A 16,723-nucleotide genomic window follows, 5' to 3' on the forward strand; every position below is an offset into this window, starting at 1 on the left:
CAGGGGGCAGGAAGGGGTGACAGCGCTCAGAGGGCAGGAAGGATTGACAGCGCTCAGAGGGCAGGAAGGGGGTGACAGCGCCCAGAGGGCAGGAAGGGGGTGACAGCGCTCAGAGGGCAGGAAGGGGGTGACAGCGCTCAGAGGGCAGGAAGGGGGTGGCAGCGCCCAGAGGGCAGGGAGGGGTGGCAGCGCCCAGAGGGCAGGAAGGGGGTGACAGCGCCCAGAGGGCAGGAAGGGGTGACAGCGCCCAGAGGGCAGGAAGGGGGTGGCAGCGCCCAGAGGGCAGGAAGGGGGTGGCAGCGCCCAGAGGGCAGGGAGGGGTGGCAGCGCCCAGAGGGCAGGAAGGGGGTGACAGCGCCCAGAGAGCAGGAAGGGGGTGACAGCGCTCAGGGGGCAGGAAAGGGGTGACAGCGCCCAGAGGGCAGGAAGGGGGTGACAGCGCCCAGAGGGCAGGAAGGGGTGACAGCGCTCAGAGGGCAGGAAGGGGTGACAGCGCCCTGAGGGCAGGAAGGGGGTGACAGCGCCCAGAGGGCAGGAAAGGGGGTGACAGCGCCCAGAGGGCAGGAAGGCGTGACAGCGCCCAGAGGGCAGGAAGGGGGTGACAGCGCTCAGAGGGCAGGAAGGGGGTGACAGCGCCCAGAGGGCATGAAGGGGGTGACAGCGCTCAGGGGGCAGGAAGGGGGTGACAGCACCCAGGGGGCAGGAAGGGGTGACAGCGCTCAGAGGGCAGGAAGGATTGACAGCGCTCAGAGGGCAGGAAGGGGGTGACAGCGCCCAGAGGGCAGGAAGGGGGTGACAGCGCTCAGAGGGCAGGAAGGGGGTGACAGCGCTCAGAGGGCAGGAAGGGGGTGGCAGCGACCAGTGGGCAGGGAGGGGTGGCAGCGCCCAGAGGGCAGGAAGGGGGTGACAGCGCCCAGAGGGCAGGAAGGGGGTGACAGCGCCCAGAGAGCAGGAAGGGGGTGGCAGCGCCCAGAGGGCAGGAAGGGGGTGGCAGCGCCCAGAGGGCAGGGAGGGGTGGCAGCGCCCAGAGGGCAGGAAGGGGGTGACAGCGCTCAGGGGGCAGGAAAGGGGTGACAGCGCCCAGAGGGCAGGAAGGGGGTGACAGCGCCCAGAGGGCAGGAAGGGGGTGACAGCACCCAGGGGGCAGGAAGGGGGTGACAGCACCCAGGGGGCAGGAAGGGGGTGACAGCGCCCAGAGGGCAGGAAGGGGGTGACAACGCCCAGAGGGCAGGAAGGGGGTGACAGTGCCCAGAGGGCAGGGAGGGGTGGCAGCGCCCAGAGGGCAGGAAGGGGGTGACAGCGCTCAGGGGGCAGGAAGGGGGTGACAACGCCCAGAGGGCTGGAAGGGGGTGACAACGCCCAGAGGGCAGGAAGGGGGTGACAGCGCCCAGAGGGCAGGAAGGGGGTGACAGCGCCCAGAGGGCAGGAAGGGGGTGGCAGCGCTCAGAGGGCAGGAAGGGGGTGACAGCGCCCAGAGGGCAGGAAGGGGGTGACAGCGCCCAGAGGGCAGGAAGGGGGTGACAGCGCGCAGGGGGCAGGAAGGGGGTGACAGCGCCCAGGGGGCAGGAAGGGGGTGACAGCGCCCAGAGGGCAGGAAGGGGGTGGCAGCGCCCAGAGGGCAGGAAGGAGGTGACAGCGCCCAGAGGGCAGGAAGGGGGTGACAGCGCCCAGAGGGCAGGAAGGGGGTGACAGCGCCCAGAGGGCAGGAAGGGGGTGACAGCGCCCAGAGGGCAGGAAGGGGGTGGCAGCGCCCAGAGGGCAGGAAGGGGGTAGCAGCGCCCAGAGGGCAGGAAGGGGGTAGCAGCGCCCAGAGGGCAGGAAGGGGGTGACAGCGCCCAGAGGGCAGGAAGGGGGTGACAGCGCCCAGAGGGCAGGAAGGGGGTGACAGCGCCCGGTATTAAAGGGGCTAAACTAGGACTTATAGCGAGGGTTAGATTGGTGCTTAGGGTTCCATTGTTTTCTATATCTCAGCCCTGACTTTAAAATGGCGCCCCTTCGGTGCGATTTGGAGGTGCGGATCAGTGCGCTCTGTACTGCCGATTTCACTGCGGCTTGTGACTTCCATGTAACAGAAATCTTGGAAAAAAGTAGCAACGTGAAACGGCTCCATTGCCGGCCATACGGTGCGATTTGTCATGCGATTTGGAATTGTCACATCAGTGTGAATTGCAGCTTATGGGCCAATCTCTATTGGGGGGATTAAAAAAAAAAATGCCAACCAATCATCTTCTCACCTTTCCTGGCTGTACTGGGGCTGGACTCCCCCAGTGTCCCCATGGCATTACTCTCGTCAGTAGGTGGCAGCGTCTTCACAGGAGCTGCCCTGCCGGCAGATGGCTCTTGGGTATCGTTAGCCTCACCGTCTCTATAGGGAAAAGCAGAGACAATGTAGTTCTATCTAGATGGGGATTAGCAGGGGACCCCGATACTGTCCATTACTTTGGTATTACAGACAGGTAGGGTACCCCAATACTGTCCATTACATCGGTATTACGGACAGGTAGGGGACCCCGATACTGTCCATTACTTCGGTATTACAGACAGGTAGGGGACCCCGATACTGTCCATTACTTCAGTATTACGGACAGGCAGGGGACCCCGATACTGTCCATTACTTCAGTATTACGGACAGGCAGGGGACCCCGATACTGTCCATTACTTCGGTATTACGGACAGGCAGGGGACCCCGATACTGTCCATTACTTCGGTATTATGGACAGGTGGGGACCCCGATACTGTCCATTACTTCTGTATTACAGACAGGTAGGGGACCCCGATACTGTCCATTACTTCTGTATTACAGACAGGTAGGGTACCCCGATACTGTCCATTACTTCGGTATTACAGACAGGCAGGGGACCCCGATACTGTCCATTACTTCAGTATTACGGACAGGCAGGGGACCCCGATACTGTCCATTACTTCGGTATTACAGACAGGCAGGGTACCCCAATACTGTCCATTACTTCGGTATTATGGACAGGTGGGGACCCCGATACTATCCATTACTTCTGTATTACAGACAGGTAGGGGACCCCGATACTGTCCATTACTTCTGTATTACAGACAGGTAGGGTACCCCGATACTGTCCATTACTTCTGTATTACAGACAGGTAGGGGACCCCGATACTGTCCATTACTTCGGTATTACAGACAAGTAGGGGACCCCAATACTGTACATTATATGGACAGTAACGGGGTACCCTACCTGTCTGTAATACCGAAGTAATGGACAGTATCGGGGTCCCCTACCTGTCTGTAATACCGAAGTAATGGACAGTATCGGGGTACCCTGCCTGTCCATAATACCGAAGTAATGGACAGTATCGGGGTCCCCTACCTGTCCATAATACCGAAGTAATGGACAGTATCGGGGTACCCTGCTTGTCCATAATACCAAAGTAATGGACAGTATCGGGGTCCCCTACCTGTCTGTAATACAGAAGTAATGGACAGTATCGGGGTCCCCTACCTGTCCATAATACAGAAGTAATGGACAGTATCGGGGTCCCCTACCTGTCCATAATACCGAAGTAATGGACAGTATTGGGGTACCCTGCCTGTCTGTAATACCGAAGTAATGGACAGTATTGGGGTCCCTTTATTACCCTTTATATGGTCCTCCTTTATCACCCTCCTATACCACTCCCCCTGCCCTGTATACAATTCTCTATTCCATCTCCTGTAACACCTTAATATACTGAACTCCTCCATCGCACCCCCATAACCCTTCCCCCCATATACAGTATTTGCCTCTATTGTCCCCCCACTATTGGGCTTCCCTACCTGTCTGTAATATCAAAGTAATGGACAGTAACGGGGTACCCTACCTGTCTGTAATACCGAAGTAATGGACAGTATCGGGGTCCCCTACTTGTCTGTAATACATATAAAGGGTAATTTATGGGGTGTAGGGTATAGGGGGGAGTTAGAGGCATGGAATAGAGCAGGGGTCCTTAATCTTTCCAAACCAAGGGCCGGTTTACTGAACTTCAGGCTTTAGGGGGGCCGGAACATGGCCAAAGGGAGTAAAAATGTCCTGGCATCAGTGGGAGTAAACAATGTCCCATCTTTGGTATTAGGGGAAATATTAGGACCCCATCATTGGTGTCAGTGGCATGAATAGTGCCCCATCATTGGTGTCAGTGGGAGGAATAGTGCCCCATCATTGGTGTCAGTGGGAGGAATAGTGCCCCATCATTGGTGTCAGTGGAAGGAATAGTGCCTCATCATTGGTGTCAGTGGGAGGAATAGTGCTCCATCATTGGTGTCAGTGGGAGGAATAGTGCCCCATCATTGGTGTCAGTGGGAGGAATAGTGCCCCATCATTGGTATCAGTGGAAAGATTGTGCCCCATCATTGGTGTCAGTGGGAGGAATAGTGCCCCATCATTGGTGTCAGTGGGAGGAATAGTGCCCCATCATTAGTGTCAGTGGGAGGAATAGTGCCCCATCATTGGTGTCAGTGGGAGGAATAGTGCCCCATCATTGGTGTCAGTGGGAGGAATAGTGTCCCATCATTGGTATCAGTGGGAAGAATAGTGCCCCATCATTGGTATCAGTGGGAGGAATAGTGCCCCATCATTGGTGTCAGTGGGAGGAATAGTGCCCCATCATTGGTGTCAGTGGGAGGAATAGTGCCCCATCATTGGTATCAATGGGAGGAATAGTGCCCCATCATTGGTGTCAGTGGGAGGAATAGTGCCCCATCAGTGGTGTCAGTGGGAGGAATAGTGCCCCATCATTGGTATCAGTGGGAGGAATAGTGCCCCATCATTGGTATCAGTGGGAGGAATAGTGCCCCATCATTGGTATCAGTGGGAGGAATAGTGCCCCATCATTGGTATCAGTGGAAGGATTGTGCCCCATCATTGGTGTCAGTGGGAGGAATAGTGCCCCATCATTGGTGTCAGTGGGAGGAATAGTGCCCCATCATTGGTATCAATGGGAGGAATAGTGCCCCATCATTGGTGTCAGTGGGAGGAATAGTGCCCCATCACTGGTATCAATGGGAGGAATAGTGTCCCATCATTGGTATCAGTGGGAAGAATAGTGCCCCATCATTGGTGTCAGTGGGAGGAATAGTGCCCCATCATTGGTGTCAGTGGGAGGAATAGTGCCCCATCATTGGTGTCAGTGGGAGGAATAGTGCCCCATCGTTGGTGTCAGTGGGAGGAATAGTGCCCCATGGTTGATATCAGAGGGAGGCATAGTGAACCATTGTTGGCGTCAGTGGGTGGTAAACAGTAACCAATGTCCCATCTTTGGTATTAGGGGAAATATTAGTGCCCCATCATTGGTGTCAGTGAAAGGAATAGTGCCCCATGGTTGGTAACAGAAGGAAAAATAGAGTTAGTGTCGGTGGGAGGAACAGTGTTCCATTGTTGGTGTTATAGTGAAGAAATTATTGTTGGTGTCAGTTTGAGGAAGGGTGCCTCATATCAGCATAAGAAACAATGCCCCATGGGCCGGAAAAAGGTATGCAAAGGGCCACATTTGGCCCCCGGACTGCAGTTTAGAGACCACTGGAATACAGGGTCATATATGGGGAGAGGGTTTGGGGACGAGTGATATGAGGGATGGAAATAAGAGTAATATATAGGGTGATGGGTATAGGAAGGAGATGCCATGAGCAGGGGCGGACTGACAACTCATGGGGCCCCTGGGCAATAGGGGATCATGGGGCCCCAGTGTCATCGCCCGCACCCAAAAAAGCCTATGAAAAAGCCAATGAAAGGTACCAGGGGCATCTCATGGGGCCCCCTACTGACTCCAGCCCTTGGGCAGTGCCGGGTGCTCGAATGGTCAGCCCGCCCCTGGCCATGGGCATAATGTGGAGGTTGGTGTCAGGAAAGACCTCTTTCTTCTTCCCAGGAATCATGGCGTCTTCTATCACTCACATTTCTGTACTGACGGCTGACACCAGCGACGTTGGAGAAGTTGGAAGGTTGGCGCTCTCAAACTTCGGGAGCGTTCCGGACATTTGTGGTGTGGACGGTGCCTGTGGGGAGGACGGACCTTCTTCTGGAACCCCAAAATCTACATCTTCAATAGAGAGAGACAGAATGCAGTCATTATAATTGCACACATAGGGGATGATTTACTAAAGGCAAGTAGACGGTGCACTTTGCAAGTGCAGTTGCTCCAGAGCTGAGTAAATTAGCAGGAGCCCTGCTGACTTCCATCATCCAATCACATGCAAGCAAAAATGCTGTTTTGTTTTTTTCCTTGCAGGTGATTGGGTATTCTTTGCAAAGTGAAGCGTCATTTACTCAGCTCTGGAGCAACTGCACTTGCAAAGTGCTCACTCTGCTCCTGGCTGGAGCAGAGTGAGCACTTAAATCCCCCAGAGCTCCCCCTGGTGACCTTCCCAGTACACTGAAGAGGCAGCACCCGTGTCCTTGATATCCATTTATCCTGGGCTGCATGCCAACACCATCCTAAGAGGGATTCCCGGCAGACCTCCATTTATTTATACACTGCGCAATACCTTTGCGCATCTGGTGAGTGTGCATTTTATCTGTTTCCTGCCTCTCACCGAATTTTATCGATTTATGAAACTGGGAATATTGAGCTTTTATATTCATTTATACATTTATTACGGACTGAAATTATATTTATGAGATATATGTTCTATACGCATCAGGATTATATATTTTAGCGCTGCACAAATATTTTATATATTTTCAATGTTTAATGAGAGCATCTCTGGGTAGAAGAGAACCAGAACTAAAGGTGTGGCCTGCTTGACCCATTTCAAGACAGGTGACGTCCATGTTTCATTGACACCATAATGACACAAGATGAGGAAGGAATCCGTCCGCATTACCTCCTGGGAAGACTTCTGCAGAGCAGCTTATCAAACCCTCAACCACTGACACCACCAAGATGGGAGAGGCGGAAGCCATGTCCAGTATAGATGGATCTCTAGAAAAAGAATAGAGAAATGAATGAAGAACTAGAATGTCAGCTACATCCAGGGGTGGACTGACAACTCATGGGGCCCCTGGGCAAAAGGAGATCATGGGGCCCCTGTGTCCTCGCCTACACTCAAACCACACCCAAAAAAGCCAATGAAAGGTAGCAGGGGCATCTCATGGGGCCCGCTACTGACCCCGGGCCCTCGGGCAGTGCCCGAATGCTCGAATGGTCAGCCCGCCCCTGGCCATGGGCATAATGTGGAGGTTGGTGTCAGGAAAGACCTCTTTCTTCTTTCCAGGTATCATGCCGTCTTCTATCACTCACATTTCTGTACTGACGGGTGACACCAGTAACGCTGGAGAAGTTGGAAGGTTGGCGCTGTCAAGCTTCCGGAGCGTTCCGGACATTTGTAGTGTGGACGGTGCTGGTGGGGAGGCAGCGCCCAGGTACCCAAATGGTCAGTCTGCCCCTGGCTACGTCCCCATACAAATACTTCACATCCCTGACACCCAACTCCCTCACCCACTTCCTTCATTTCCTATCACCTCTCTTTGGATAGGTGACCAAGGGAAGATATAGGACGTATTTTACCAGCCAATATATCAGTCACATCAAAGAATTGCTGCCCAGTGCAAAGATATTTTATGTGCCGAAGAAAACAAAAGTTCCGGGAATATAAAAATTTTTAGGCTCTCTTTTTTTGCTGGTGTCATACAATACCAGCCAAGTGACCGGTCACTGGACCTCACTGAACGTGACACCATGAGATGGATGTTCATAACCTGCTGTCCTTCACTTCATACATGTGAAATATTGGATGCTGGACGTGCTCACCCGTCAGATCTGGCCCACAGGAGGTTTGGACCGAGAACGATTGCAATATTGCTGGGTGTCATCTTGTTCACTTCTTGGTGTTCTGCTAATTTGGCCAAAAACTTGATTAAGAACCTGCGATGGAAAGAGAATGATTGACACAACAGCGGTATGGTGCTAGGACTGAACTCAGCCATCGATTCCGGGGAACACCAATCATTTCCAATCAGGGAGAGGCACAGCCATGTATCCTACATGTATCCTACATGTATCCTACACAGGTGTCACCATTAGATATGTGACATTCACAGGTAGAAGCCTCTTTGACACCTATGTGTAAGGTGGATGGATGATAAGGTCATGTATGTCAGTATATAACACAAAGGGGTAGAGTATACAGGGATGTAACACATGCAAGTAACACAGACGGGTGAGCAACACATACGTGTAACACAAATGGGTAATGTGGACAGGTGTTTGACACATACAGGTAACGTGGACAGGTGTGTGACATGTACAGGTAATGTGGACAGGTGTGTGACACGTACAGGTAATGTGGACAGGTGTGTGACACGTACAGGTAATGTGGACAGGTGTGTGACACGTACAGGTAATGTGGAAAGGTGTGTGACACATACAGGTAACGTGGAAAGGTGTGTGACATGTACAGGTAATGCAGACAGGTGTGTGACACATATAGGTAACGTGGACAGGTGTGTGACATGTACAGGTAATGCGGACAGGTGTGCGACACATGCAGGTAATGTGGAAAGGTGTGTGACATGTACAGGTAATGCGGACAGGTGTGGGACACATGCAGGTAATGTGGACAGGTGTGTGACATGTACAGGTAATGCGGACAGGTGTGGGACACATGCAGGTAATGTGGAAAGGTGTGTGACACGTACAGGTAATGCAGACAGGTGTGTGACACATATAGGTAACGTGGACAGGTGTGTGACATGTACAGGTAATGCGGACAGGTGTGCGACACATGCAGGTAATGTGGAAAGGTGTGTGACATGTACAGGTAATGCGGACAGGTGTGGGACACATGCAGGTAATGTGGACAGGTGTGTGACATGTACAGGTAATGCGGACAGGTGTGGGACACATGCAGGTAATGTGGACAGGTGTGTGACACGTACAGGTAATGCAGACAGGTGTGTGACACATATAGGTAATGTGGACAGGTGTGTGACACATGCAGGTAATGTGGACAGGTGTGTGACACGTACAGGTAATGCGGACAGGTGTGTGACACATATAGGTAACGTGGACAGGTGTGTGACACATGCAGGTAATGTGGACAGGTGTGTGACACATGCAGATATTGTGGACAGGTGTGTGACACATGCAGGTAATGTGGACAGGTGTGTGATACATACAGGTAACGTGGACAGGTGTGTGACACATACAGGTAATGTGGACAGGTGTGTGATACGTACAGGTAATGTGGACAGGTGTGTGACACATGCAGGTAATGTGGACAGGTGTGTGATACATACAAGTGATGTGGACAGGTGTGTGACACATACAAGTGATGTGGACAGGTGTGTGACACATACAAGTGATGTGGACAGGTGTGTGACACGTACAGGTAATGTGGACAGGTGTGTGACACGTACAGGTAATGCGGACAGGTGTGTGACACGTACAGGTAATGCGGACAGGTGTGTGACACATGCAGATAATGTGGACAGGTGTGTGACACGTACAGGTAATGCGGACAGGTGTGTGACACATGCAGGTAATGTGGACAGGTGTGTGACACGTACAGGTAATGCGGACAGGTGTGTGACACATGCAGGTAATGTGGACAGGTGTGTGACACGTACAGGTAATGCGGACAGGTGTGTGACACATGCAGATAATGTGGACAGGTGTGTGACACGTACAGGTAACATGGACAGGTGTGTGACACATAGAGGGAATGTGGTAAGAGTTTCCCTGGAATTCCTGCCAGGTACTAATGGTAACAATGGAAAATCTGAGCTTTGTGTGTAATTCTGGAGTTAGAAGACTTCCCTTCTTTTCCCATAGTCAGGTTAAAGTTCCCCTCCGCAAACCTCATCCTAATGTTGCACAGATTCGATGATGGCGGGCGCGTCTACCTGAGGTTGTTGTAGTTTTCAGGTGGCAGCTTGGCACACACCTCTCTAAAACCCTCCTGGCGTTTTTCTGGCTCTTTAATGCTGAAAAATAAAAACAGAAATGGCATGACAAGGTGACCTTGGCCAAAACGTGTCCCAACCAAGCTCCGTGGTCACTTTTACCTCGCCGCTTTCATCCAGTCGTCAAAGAGTTCAGAGGTCATGAGTGGTTCTGGAAGTTCCCGGAGATAAGACTTGAGGGCACCTAGAAGATACTTAATATGGTCATCCTGGATGGAGTATGGAAGAGACTTCTACAAGTGAAGGCCCCATTTATGAAGAAGAACTAGACAGAGGTGGGGGAGCAGTCAAAGTCACGTACCGGCCACAGCATGCGGTTCGGACGTAAATTCCGCCAGGTCCCTGGCACCGGCACCCAGACTGGCCTTCAGCTTTTTCAGAACTGATGCACCTGCAGCCAACCGAAATAGACCCTGAAATAGAAGCACCAGTTACTGACCAGACCACAAAAAAAAACCCACCAATACCAATCACTAACACTGTTTTCTGTAGCAGACAATATGGAGGGTGAGGGGATGGGTGGGACCGTTTAGACCTAATAACGTAAGGACATGCCTTCAGTTAGGAGAAAGAGGCCTGGATTTGTTGCAAGGTTACATAGGCCCCAACAGAAGGCGGCTGACTTTCAGGTGGCAGATACCTGTCCCATTATTCCTTACATAAATGAAAGCTCCCATATGGAAGAAAAATATATTTGAAATATATTTAAAAATATTCTTCCCAAATATATTGCCATATATTTGAAATGCTACAATTTTGGCCGTATTCAATATATTTCAATAAATAAATATATATACACTGCATTTCAACATGCAGTATATATATATATATATATTTATTTCAGGTACTTATATAGCGTTGTCAATTTACGCCGCGCTTTACATATATATTGTACATTCACATCAGTCCCTAACCCTCAAGGGGCATACAATCTAAGGTCCCTAACCCTCAAGGGGTGTACAATCTTAGGTCCCTAACCCTCAAGGGGCGTACAATCTAAGGGCCCTAACCCTCAAGGGGCGTACAATCTAAGGTCCCTAACCCTCAAGGGGTGTACAATCTAAGGTCCCTAACCCTCAAGGGGGGTACAATCTAAGGTCCCTAACCCTCAAGGGGTGTACAATCTAAGGTCCCTAACCCTCAAGGGGCGTACAATCTAAGGTCCCTAACCCTCAAGGGGCGTACAATCTAAGGACCCTAACCCTCAAGGGGTGTACAATCTAAGGTCCCTAACCCTCAAGGGGCGTACAATCTAAGGTCCCTAATCCTCAAGGGGTGTACAATCTAAGGTCCCTAACCCTCAAGGGGCGTACAATCTAAGGTCCCTAACCCTCAAGGGGCGTACGATCTAAGGTCCCTAACCCTCAAGGGGCGTACAATCTAAGGTCCCTAACTCAAATTCATACATACACATACTAGGGCCAATTTAGACTGGAGCCAATTCACCTACCAGCATCTCTTTGGAGTGTGGGAGAAAACCAGAGTACCCGGAGGAAACCCACGCAGGCACAGGGAGAACATGCAAACTCCAGGCAGGTGGTGCCATGGCTGGGATTCGAACCGACGCCCCTAGTACTGCCAGGCGGAAGTGCTAACCATTTAGCCACTGTGCTATATATATATACATACATATATACACTGCATGTTGAAATGCGTTTTTATTACATATATATGAAAAATATTTTTAAAAATACATTTCAAATATACTGTATGTCTTTAAAAATACATATCTACATTTTTGGTCTGCATTTACAAATATATGTAAAAATATATGATAAAATTACTTTTTATGTTAAAAAAAATCTAAAGAATATATTGAAAAAAAAAATATTTTTATAAATATTTTTCATATATTTTATAATATATAAAAAATACATTTCAACATACAGTATATATATATATATACACTGTATGTTGAAATGCATTTTTTATATATTACATAATATATGAAAAATATTTTTAAAAGTGCATTTCAAATACACTGTATGTCTTAAAAAATACAAATCTACATTTTTGGACTGAATTTACAAATATATGTAAAAATATATGTTAAAATGAATTTTTTAATGTTAAAAAAAATCTAAAGAATATATTGGAAAAAATATATATTTTTATAAATATTTTTCAGATATTTTGTACTATATAAAAAATGCATTTCAACATACAGTATATAGATATATATATATATATATATACACGTACACACACATATATATATACGTACACAAAAAAATATATAAATACATACATATACATCATATACCGTATTTTTCGCACCATAAGACGCACTTTTTTCCCCCCAAAAAAGGGGGGAAATGTCAGTGCGTCTTATGGAGCGAATATGGAGCGGCCGGTCCGGTATTTCCACTGCCGCCGTGTCAGAATACCGGGCCGGCCGCTCAGCTCTACAGCGGGACCTTATAGAGATGACTGCTGACCTTTGGGGAGGGGGGGGAGCGGGTACCTGAATTTGACAGATACCCGCTCCCACTTCCGTGGAGTTGTTCTTTCATCTTACCTGTTCCTCTATCCAGCGGCGCGGTCTTCCCGGCTTCTGTAGTGTGGGCATGACAGCCGGGTGCCAAGTGCGCATGCGCAGGAAGCGGTGCTTTTTGTGAATGGTAAGGCGGCACCTGGGACACATGACAGATCCCAGAAGCCGCCGGACCAATCACAAAGCGCAAGTGCTTCTCGCTCATGCGCACTGGGCACCCGGCTGTCATGCCGAGCGCCATTACAGAAGCCGGGAAGACAGCGCGCGGCTGGATAGAGGAACAGGTAAGATGAAAGAACAACTCTGCGGAAGTGGGAGCGGGTACCTGTCAAATTCAGGTACCCGCTCCCCCCCCTCCCCAAAGGTCAGCAGTCATCCCCTGTACTATCCACAGTCTCTGGTCATCCCTGTGCTGTCCGCAGTCTCTGGTCATCCCTGTACTGTGTCCGCAGTCTCTGGTCATCCCTGTACTGTGTCCGCAGTCTCTGGTCATCCCCTGCACTGTGTCTGCAGTCTCTGGTCATCTCCTGTACTGTGTCTGCAGTCTCTGGTCATCTCCTGCACTGTGTCTGCAGTCTCTGGTCATCTCCTGCACTGTGTCCGCAGTCTCTGGTCATCTCCTGTACTGTGTCTGCAGTCTCTGGTCATCTCCTGCACTGTGTCCGCAGTCTCTGGTCATCCCCTGTACTGTGTCTGCAGTCCATTAGTTCAGAATTTTTTTTTCCTGTTTTCTGCCTCTAAAACCTAGGTGCGTCTTATGGTCAGGTGCGTCTTATGGAGCGAAAAATACGGTATATATATGTGTGTGTATATACGGTATATATATATATATATATATATATATACATACATACATATATATACATCACATACACACATACATATATATAGATACATACATATACAGTTGCAAGAAAAAGTATGTGAACCCCTTGGGATTACGTGGAGTTTTGCATGAATTGGGCATAAAATGTGCTCTGAACGTCATCTAAGTCACAACAATAGAAGAACACAGTCTGCTGAACATAATACTACACAAACATTAGATGTTGCCATGGTTTAATTGCACATAACATGTAAACATTCACAGTGCAGGGAGGAAAAAGTATGTGAGGCCCTAGCTTAATGACTTCTCCCAGAGCTAATTGGAGCCATGAGTGAGCCAACCTTGACTCCAATCAGTGTGATGATATTGGATGTGTTGCTGACAGCTGTCCTGCCCTTAAAAAACACACACCTGTTTTGGGTTTACTGGTTTCAAGAAGCACTGTCTGATGTGAATAATGCCTCGCAGAAAAGAGTTCTCAGAAGACCTACGATCAAGAATTGTTGACTTGCATGAAGCTGGAAAGGGTTACAAAAGTATCTCCAAAAGCCTTGATGTTCATGTGTCCACGGTAAGACAGACTGTCTACAAATGGAGAAAGTTTAGCACTGTAGCTACTCTCCCTAGGCGTGGTCGTCCTGTAAAAATGACTGCAAGAGCACTGCACAGAATGCTGCATGAGGTAAAGAAGAATCCCAGAGTGTCAGCTAAAGACCTACAGAAATCTCTGGCACATGCTAACATTTTTGTTGACACATCTACAATAAGGAAAACATTAAACAAGAATGGAGTACATGGGAGGACACCACGGAGGAAGCCATTGCTGTACAAAAAGAATATTGCAGCACGTTTGAAGTTTGCAAAAGAGCACCTGGATGTTCCACAGCACTACTGGCAAAATATACTGTGGACAGATGAAACCAAGATTGAGTTGTTTGGGAAGAACACACAACACTATGTGTGGAGAAAAAAAGGCCCAGCACACCAACATCAAAACCTCATCCCCACTGTGAAACATGGCGGAGGGAGCATCATGGTTTGGGGCTGCTTTGCTGCCTCAGGGCCTGGACGGATTGTTGTCATTGATGGGAAAATTAATTCCAGAGTTTATCAAGACATTTTGCAGGAAAACGTACGACCATCTGTCCGCCAACTGAAGCTCCGCAGAGGATGGGCGATGCAACAGGACAATGACCCAAAGCATACAAGTAATTCAACAAAACAATGGCTGCAACAGCACAGAATACGCCTTCTGGAGTGGCCCAGTCAGAGTCCTGACCTCAACCCCATTGAAATGCTGTGGCATGACCTTAAGAGAGCGATTCACACCAGACATCCCAAGAATATTGCTACACTGAAACAGTTTTGTGAAGAGGAGTGGTCCAAAATGACTCCAGATCGTTGTGCAGGTCTGATCTGCAACTACAGGAAACGTTTGGTTGAGGTTATTGCTGCCAAAGGAGGGTCAACCAGTTATTAAGTCCAAAGGTTCACATACTTTTTCCTTCCTGAATTGTGAATGTTTACATGTTATGTGCAATTAAACCATGGCAACATCTAATGTTTGTGTAGTATTATGTTCAGCAGACTGTGTTCTTCTATTGTTGTGACTTAGATGACGTTCAGAGCACATTTTATGCCCAATCCATGCAAAACTCCACGTAATCCCAAAGGGGTTCACATACTTTTTCTTGCAACTGTATATATATGTGTGTGTGTATATATATATGTGTGTGTGTGTATATATATATATATATATATATATATATATACACACACATACATATATATTGAATATGGCCAAAATTGTAGTATTTCAAATATATGGCAATATATTTGGGACGAATATTTTCAAAATATATTTAAAATATATTTTTCTTCCAAGTGGGAGGGAAAATGGACTAGACCCTGAAAACATATTTTTACCCGAAAGATGAAATACTGTATACAATTGTCCCATCCAGCAGAGTATAATCAAAGGTGGCCATCAAAGACCACGACACCTACCTCTTCCTGCACCCCGTGGATCAGCAGCATTCGCACACAGGTTGATATGGGCACAGCAATCTCACACCCAAATCTGTCTAGGTGGGTTGCCAGCGGCACTCCGTATACCTCGGCAGGAGAATGATATGTTGGAACTGGAGAAGAAAACAAGAAACATAGTAACAGACTGACAATTCATGGGGCCCCCGGGCAATAGGGGATCATGGGGCCCCTGTGTCCTTGCCCAAACTCAAAAAAGCCTATGAAAAAGGTACCAGGGGCATCTCATGGGGCCCCCTACTTGCCCTGGGCCCTTGGGCAGTGCCTGAGTTTCCAAATGCTCAGTCCGCCCCATCATAGTAATCATGTGGAGATGTATGAGGGAGCCTCGTGTATGACTGGTGGGGATTTTTCAGCAGGTTCCCAGTAGGTTCAGTGGTACAATGGCCTACAAGACGCTCTGAGGGGTGGTGCCCACTCAGGAACCTCCAGACAACTAGCGTTTTCGAGAGGAGGTCAGCAATTGCAGCAGGTGCTTCCTTGAAGAAGGTTAGGTAGGCAGCAGAGCCAAGATCTCATGAAGGAACAGATGGACAAAAGTCCTGTGCCTGCACCAAGGACAGGAGGTGGGGTGACCTGTTCTGAATAGACTCCCTCCCATTTATCATCACAGAGGACAAGGGGGCGCTCTTTACGTCTGGAGGAAAAGAAATGTAATCTCCAAACACGGAAAGGTTTCTTCACAGTAAGAGCTGTGAGAATGAGGAATAGACTCCCTCAGGAGTTGGTTGTGGCCAGCTCAGTGGGTTGCTGTAGGAAAGTCCTGGATTCTTTCTTGGATACACAGAACATAACTGGATATAACATTTATAGGGAAAGTTGATCCAGGGAATATCCGATTGCCTCTCGGGGGATCAGGAAGGAATTTTTCCCCTGCAGGAGCAAATTGGATCGTGTTTTGCTGGGATTTTTTTTTTGCCTTCCTCTGGATCAACCGTGGGTGTAGGATTATAACTTTTTTTTTTTTTCTATGGTTGAACTGGATGGACTTTTGTCTTTTTTCAGCCAGACTAACTATGATTTTATGCTAGTTTCACAATTCATTTTTATTAGGGATGCACAGATACCGAGTATTTTCATGATTACACGTGAAAAGGCTCCTGATACCGGAAACTTTGCGGAGCGATTTGCGTCAATACAAAGGTTAGCATGCGGTTTGAACTGGTATGAGATTCCTGTCCAAATCGCATACGGTTTCCCGCACTGCTCCTCTGTGATTCCAGGCTTGTCATAATTCACACAGGAGCAGTGCGGGAAATGTTCCTGCAGGCATCCCATGCTGAGCGAACAGTAAGCGTGTGGGGATGTACTATGGAAGCAGATGCTCCATATTCTCAGCTTCAAGGAGAAGGGAGAAAGCGGCGGGGATTTGAAATCCCGCTTTCTCTCCTCTGCTTGCAGGGATGACAGGTCGGGCTAGAGGGCTTTTGACTGGTCAGCACCATCACA

At 49.0% G+C, this 16,723-nt stretch overlaps 1 protein-coding gene across 1 annotated transcript in view; it reads right to left on the minus strand.

The window, feature by feature from the left end:
- Window positions 1-2,219: 2,219 nt before the first annotated feature.
- Window positions 2,220-16,723, minus strand: part of LOC149433993 (SH3 domain-binding protein 1-like) — a gene marked incomplete at its 3' end in the record, with an annotated part of 55,419 nt that continues 40,915 nt past the window's right edge. Inside the window, exons 10-17 of the mRNA XM_089664249.1 lie at window positions 15,236-15,369; window positions 10,210-10,321; window positions 10,011-10,092; window positions 9,849-9,929; window positions 7,756-7,869; window positions 6,830-6,927; window positions 5,901-6,045; window positions 2,220-2,365 (exon numbers count right to left, since the gene is read on the minus strand). Of these exons, the coding sequence (XP_089520375.1) occupies window positions 2,220-2,365; window positions 5,901-6,045; window positions 6,830-6,927; window positions 7,756-7,869; window positions 9,849-9,929; window positions 10,011-10,092; window positions 10,210-10,321; window positions 15,236-15,369 (912 nt within the window). The remainder of the gene's footprint in view (window positions 2,366-5,900; window positions 6,046-6,829; window positions 6,928-7,755; window positions 7,870-9,848; window positions 9,930-10,010; window positions 10,093-10,209; window positions 10,322-15,235; window positions 15,370-16,723) is intronic.

This window comes from Staurois parvus, unplaced genomic scaffold, assembly GCF_062004578.1.
Source record: "Staurois parvus isolate SC_StPar_1 unplaced genomic scaffold, SC_StPar_1.0 ptg001868l, whole genome shotgun sequence".
In the NCBI taxonomy this organism is placed as follows: domain Eukaryota; kingdom Metazoa; phylum Chordata; class Amphibia; order Anura; family Ranidae; genus Staurois; species Staurois parvus.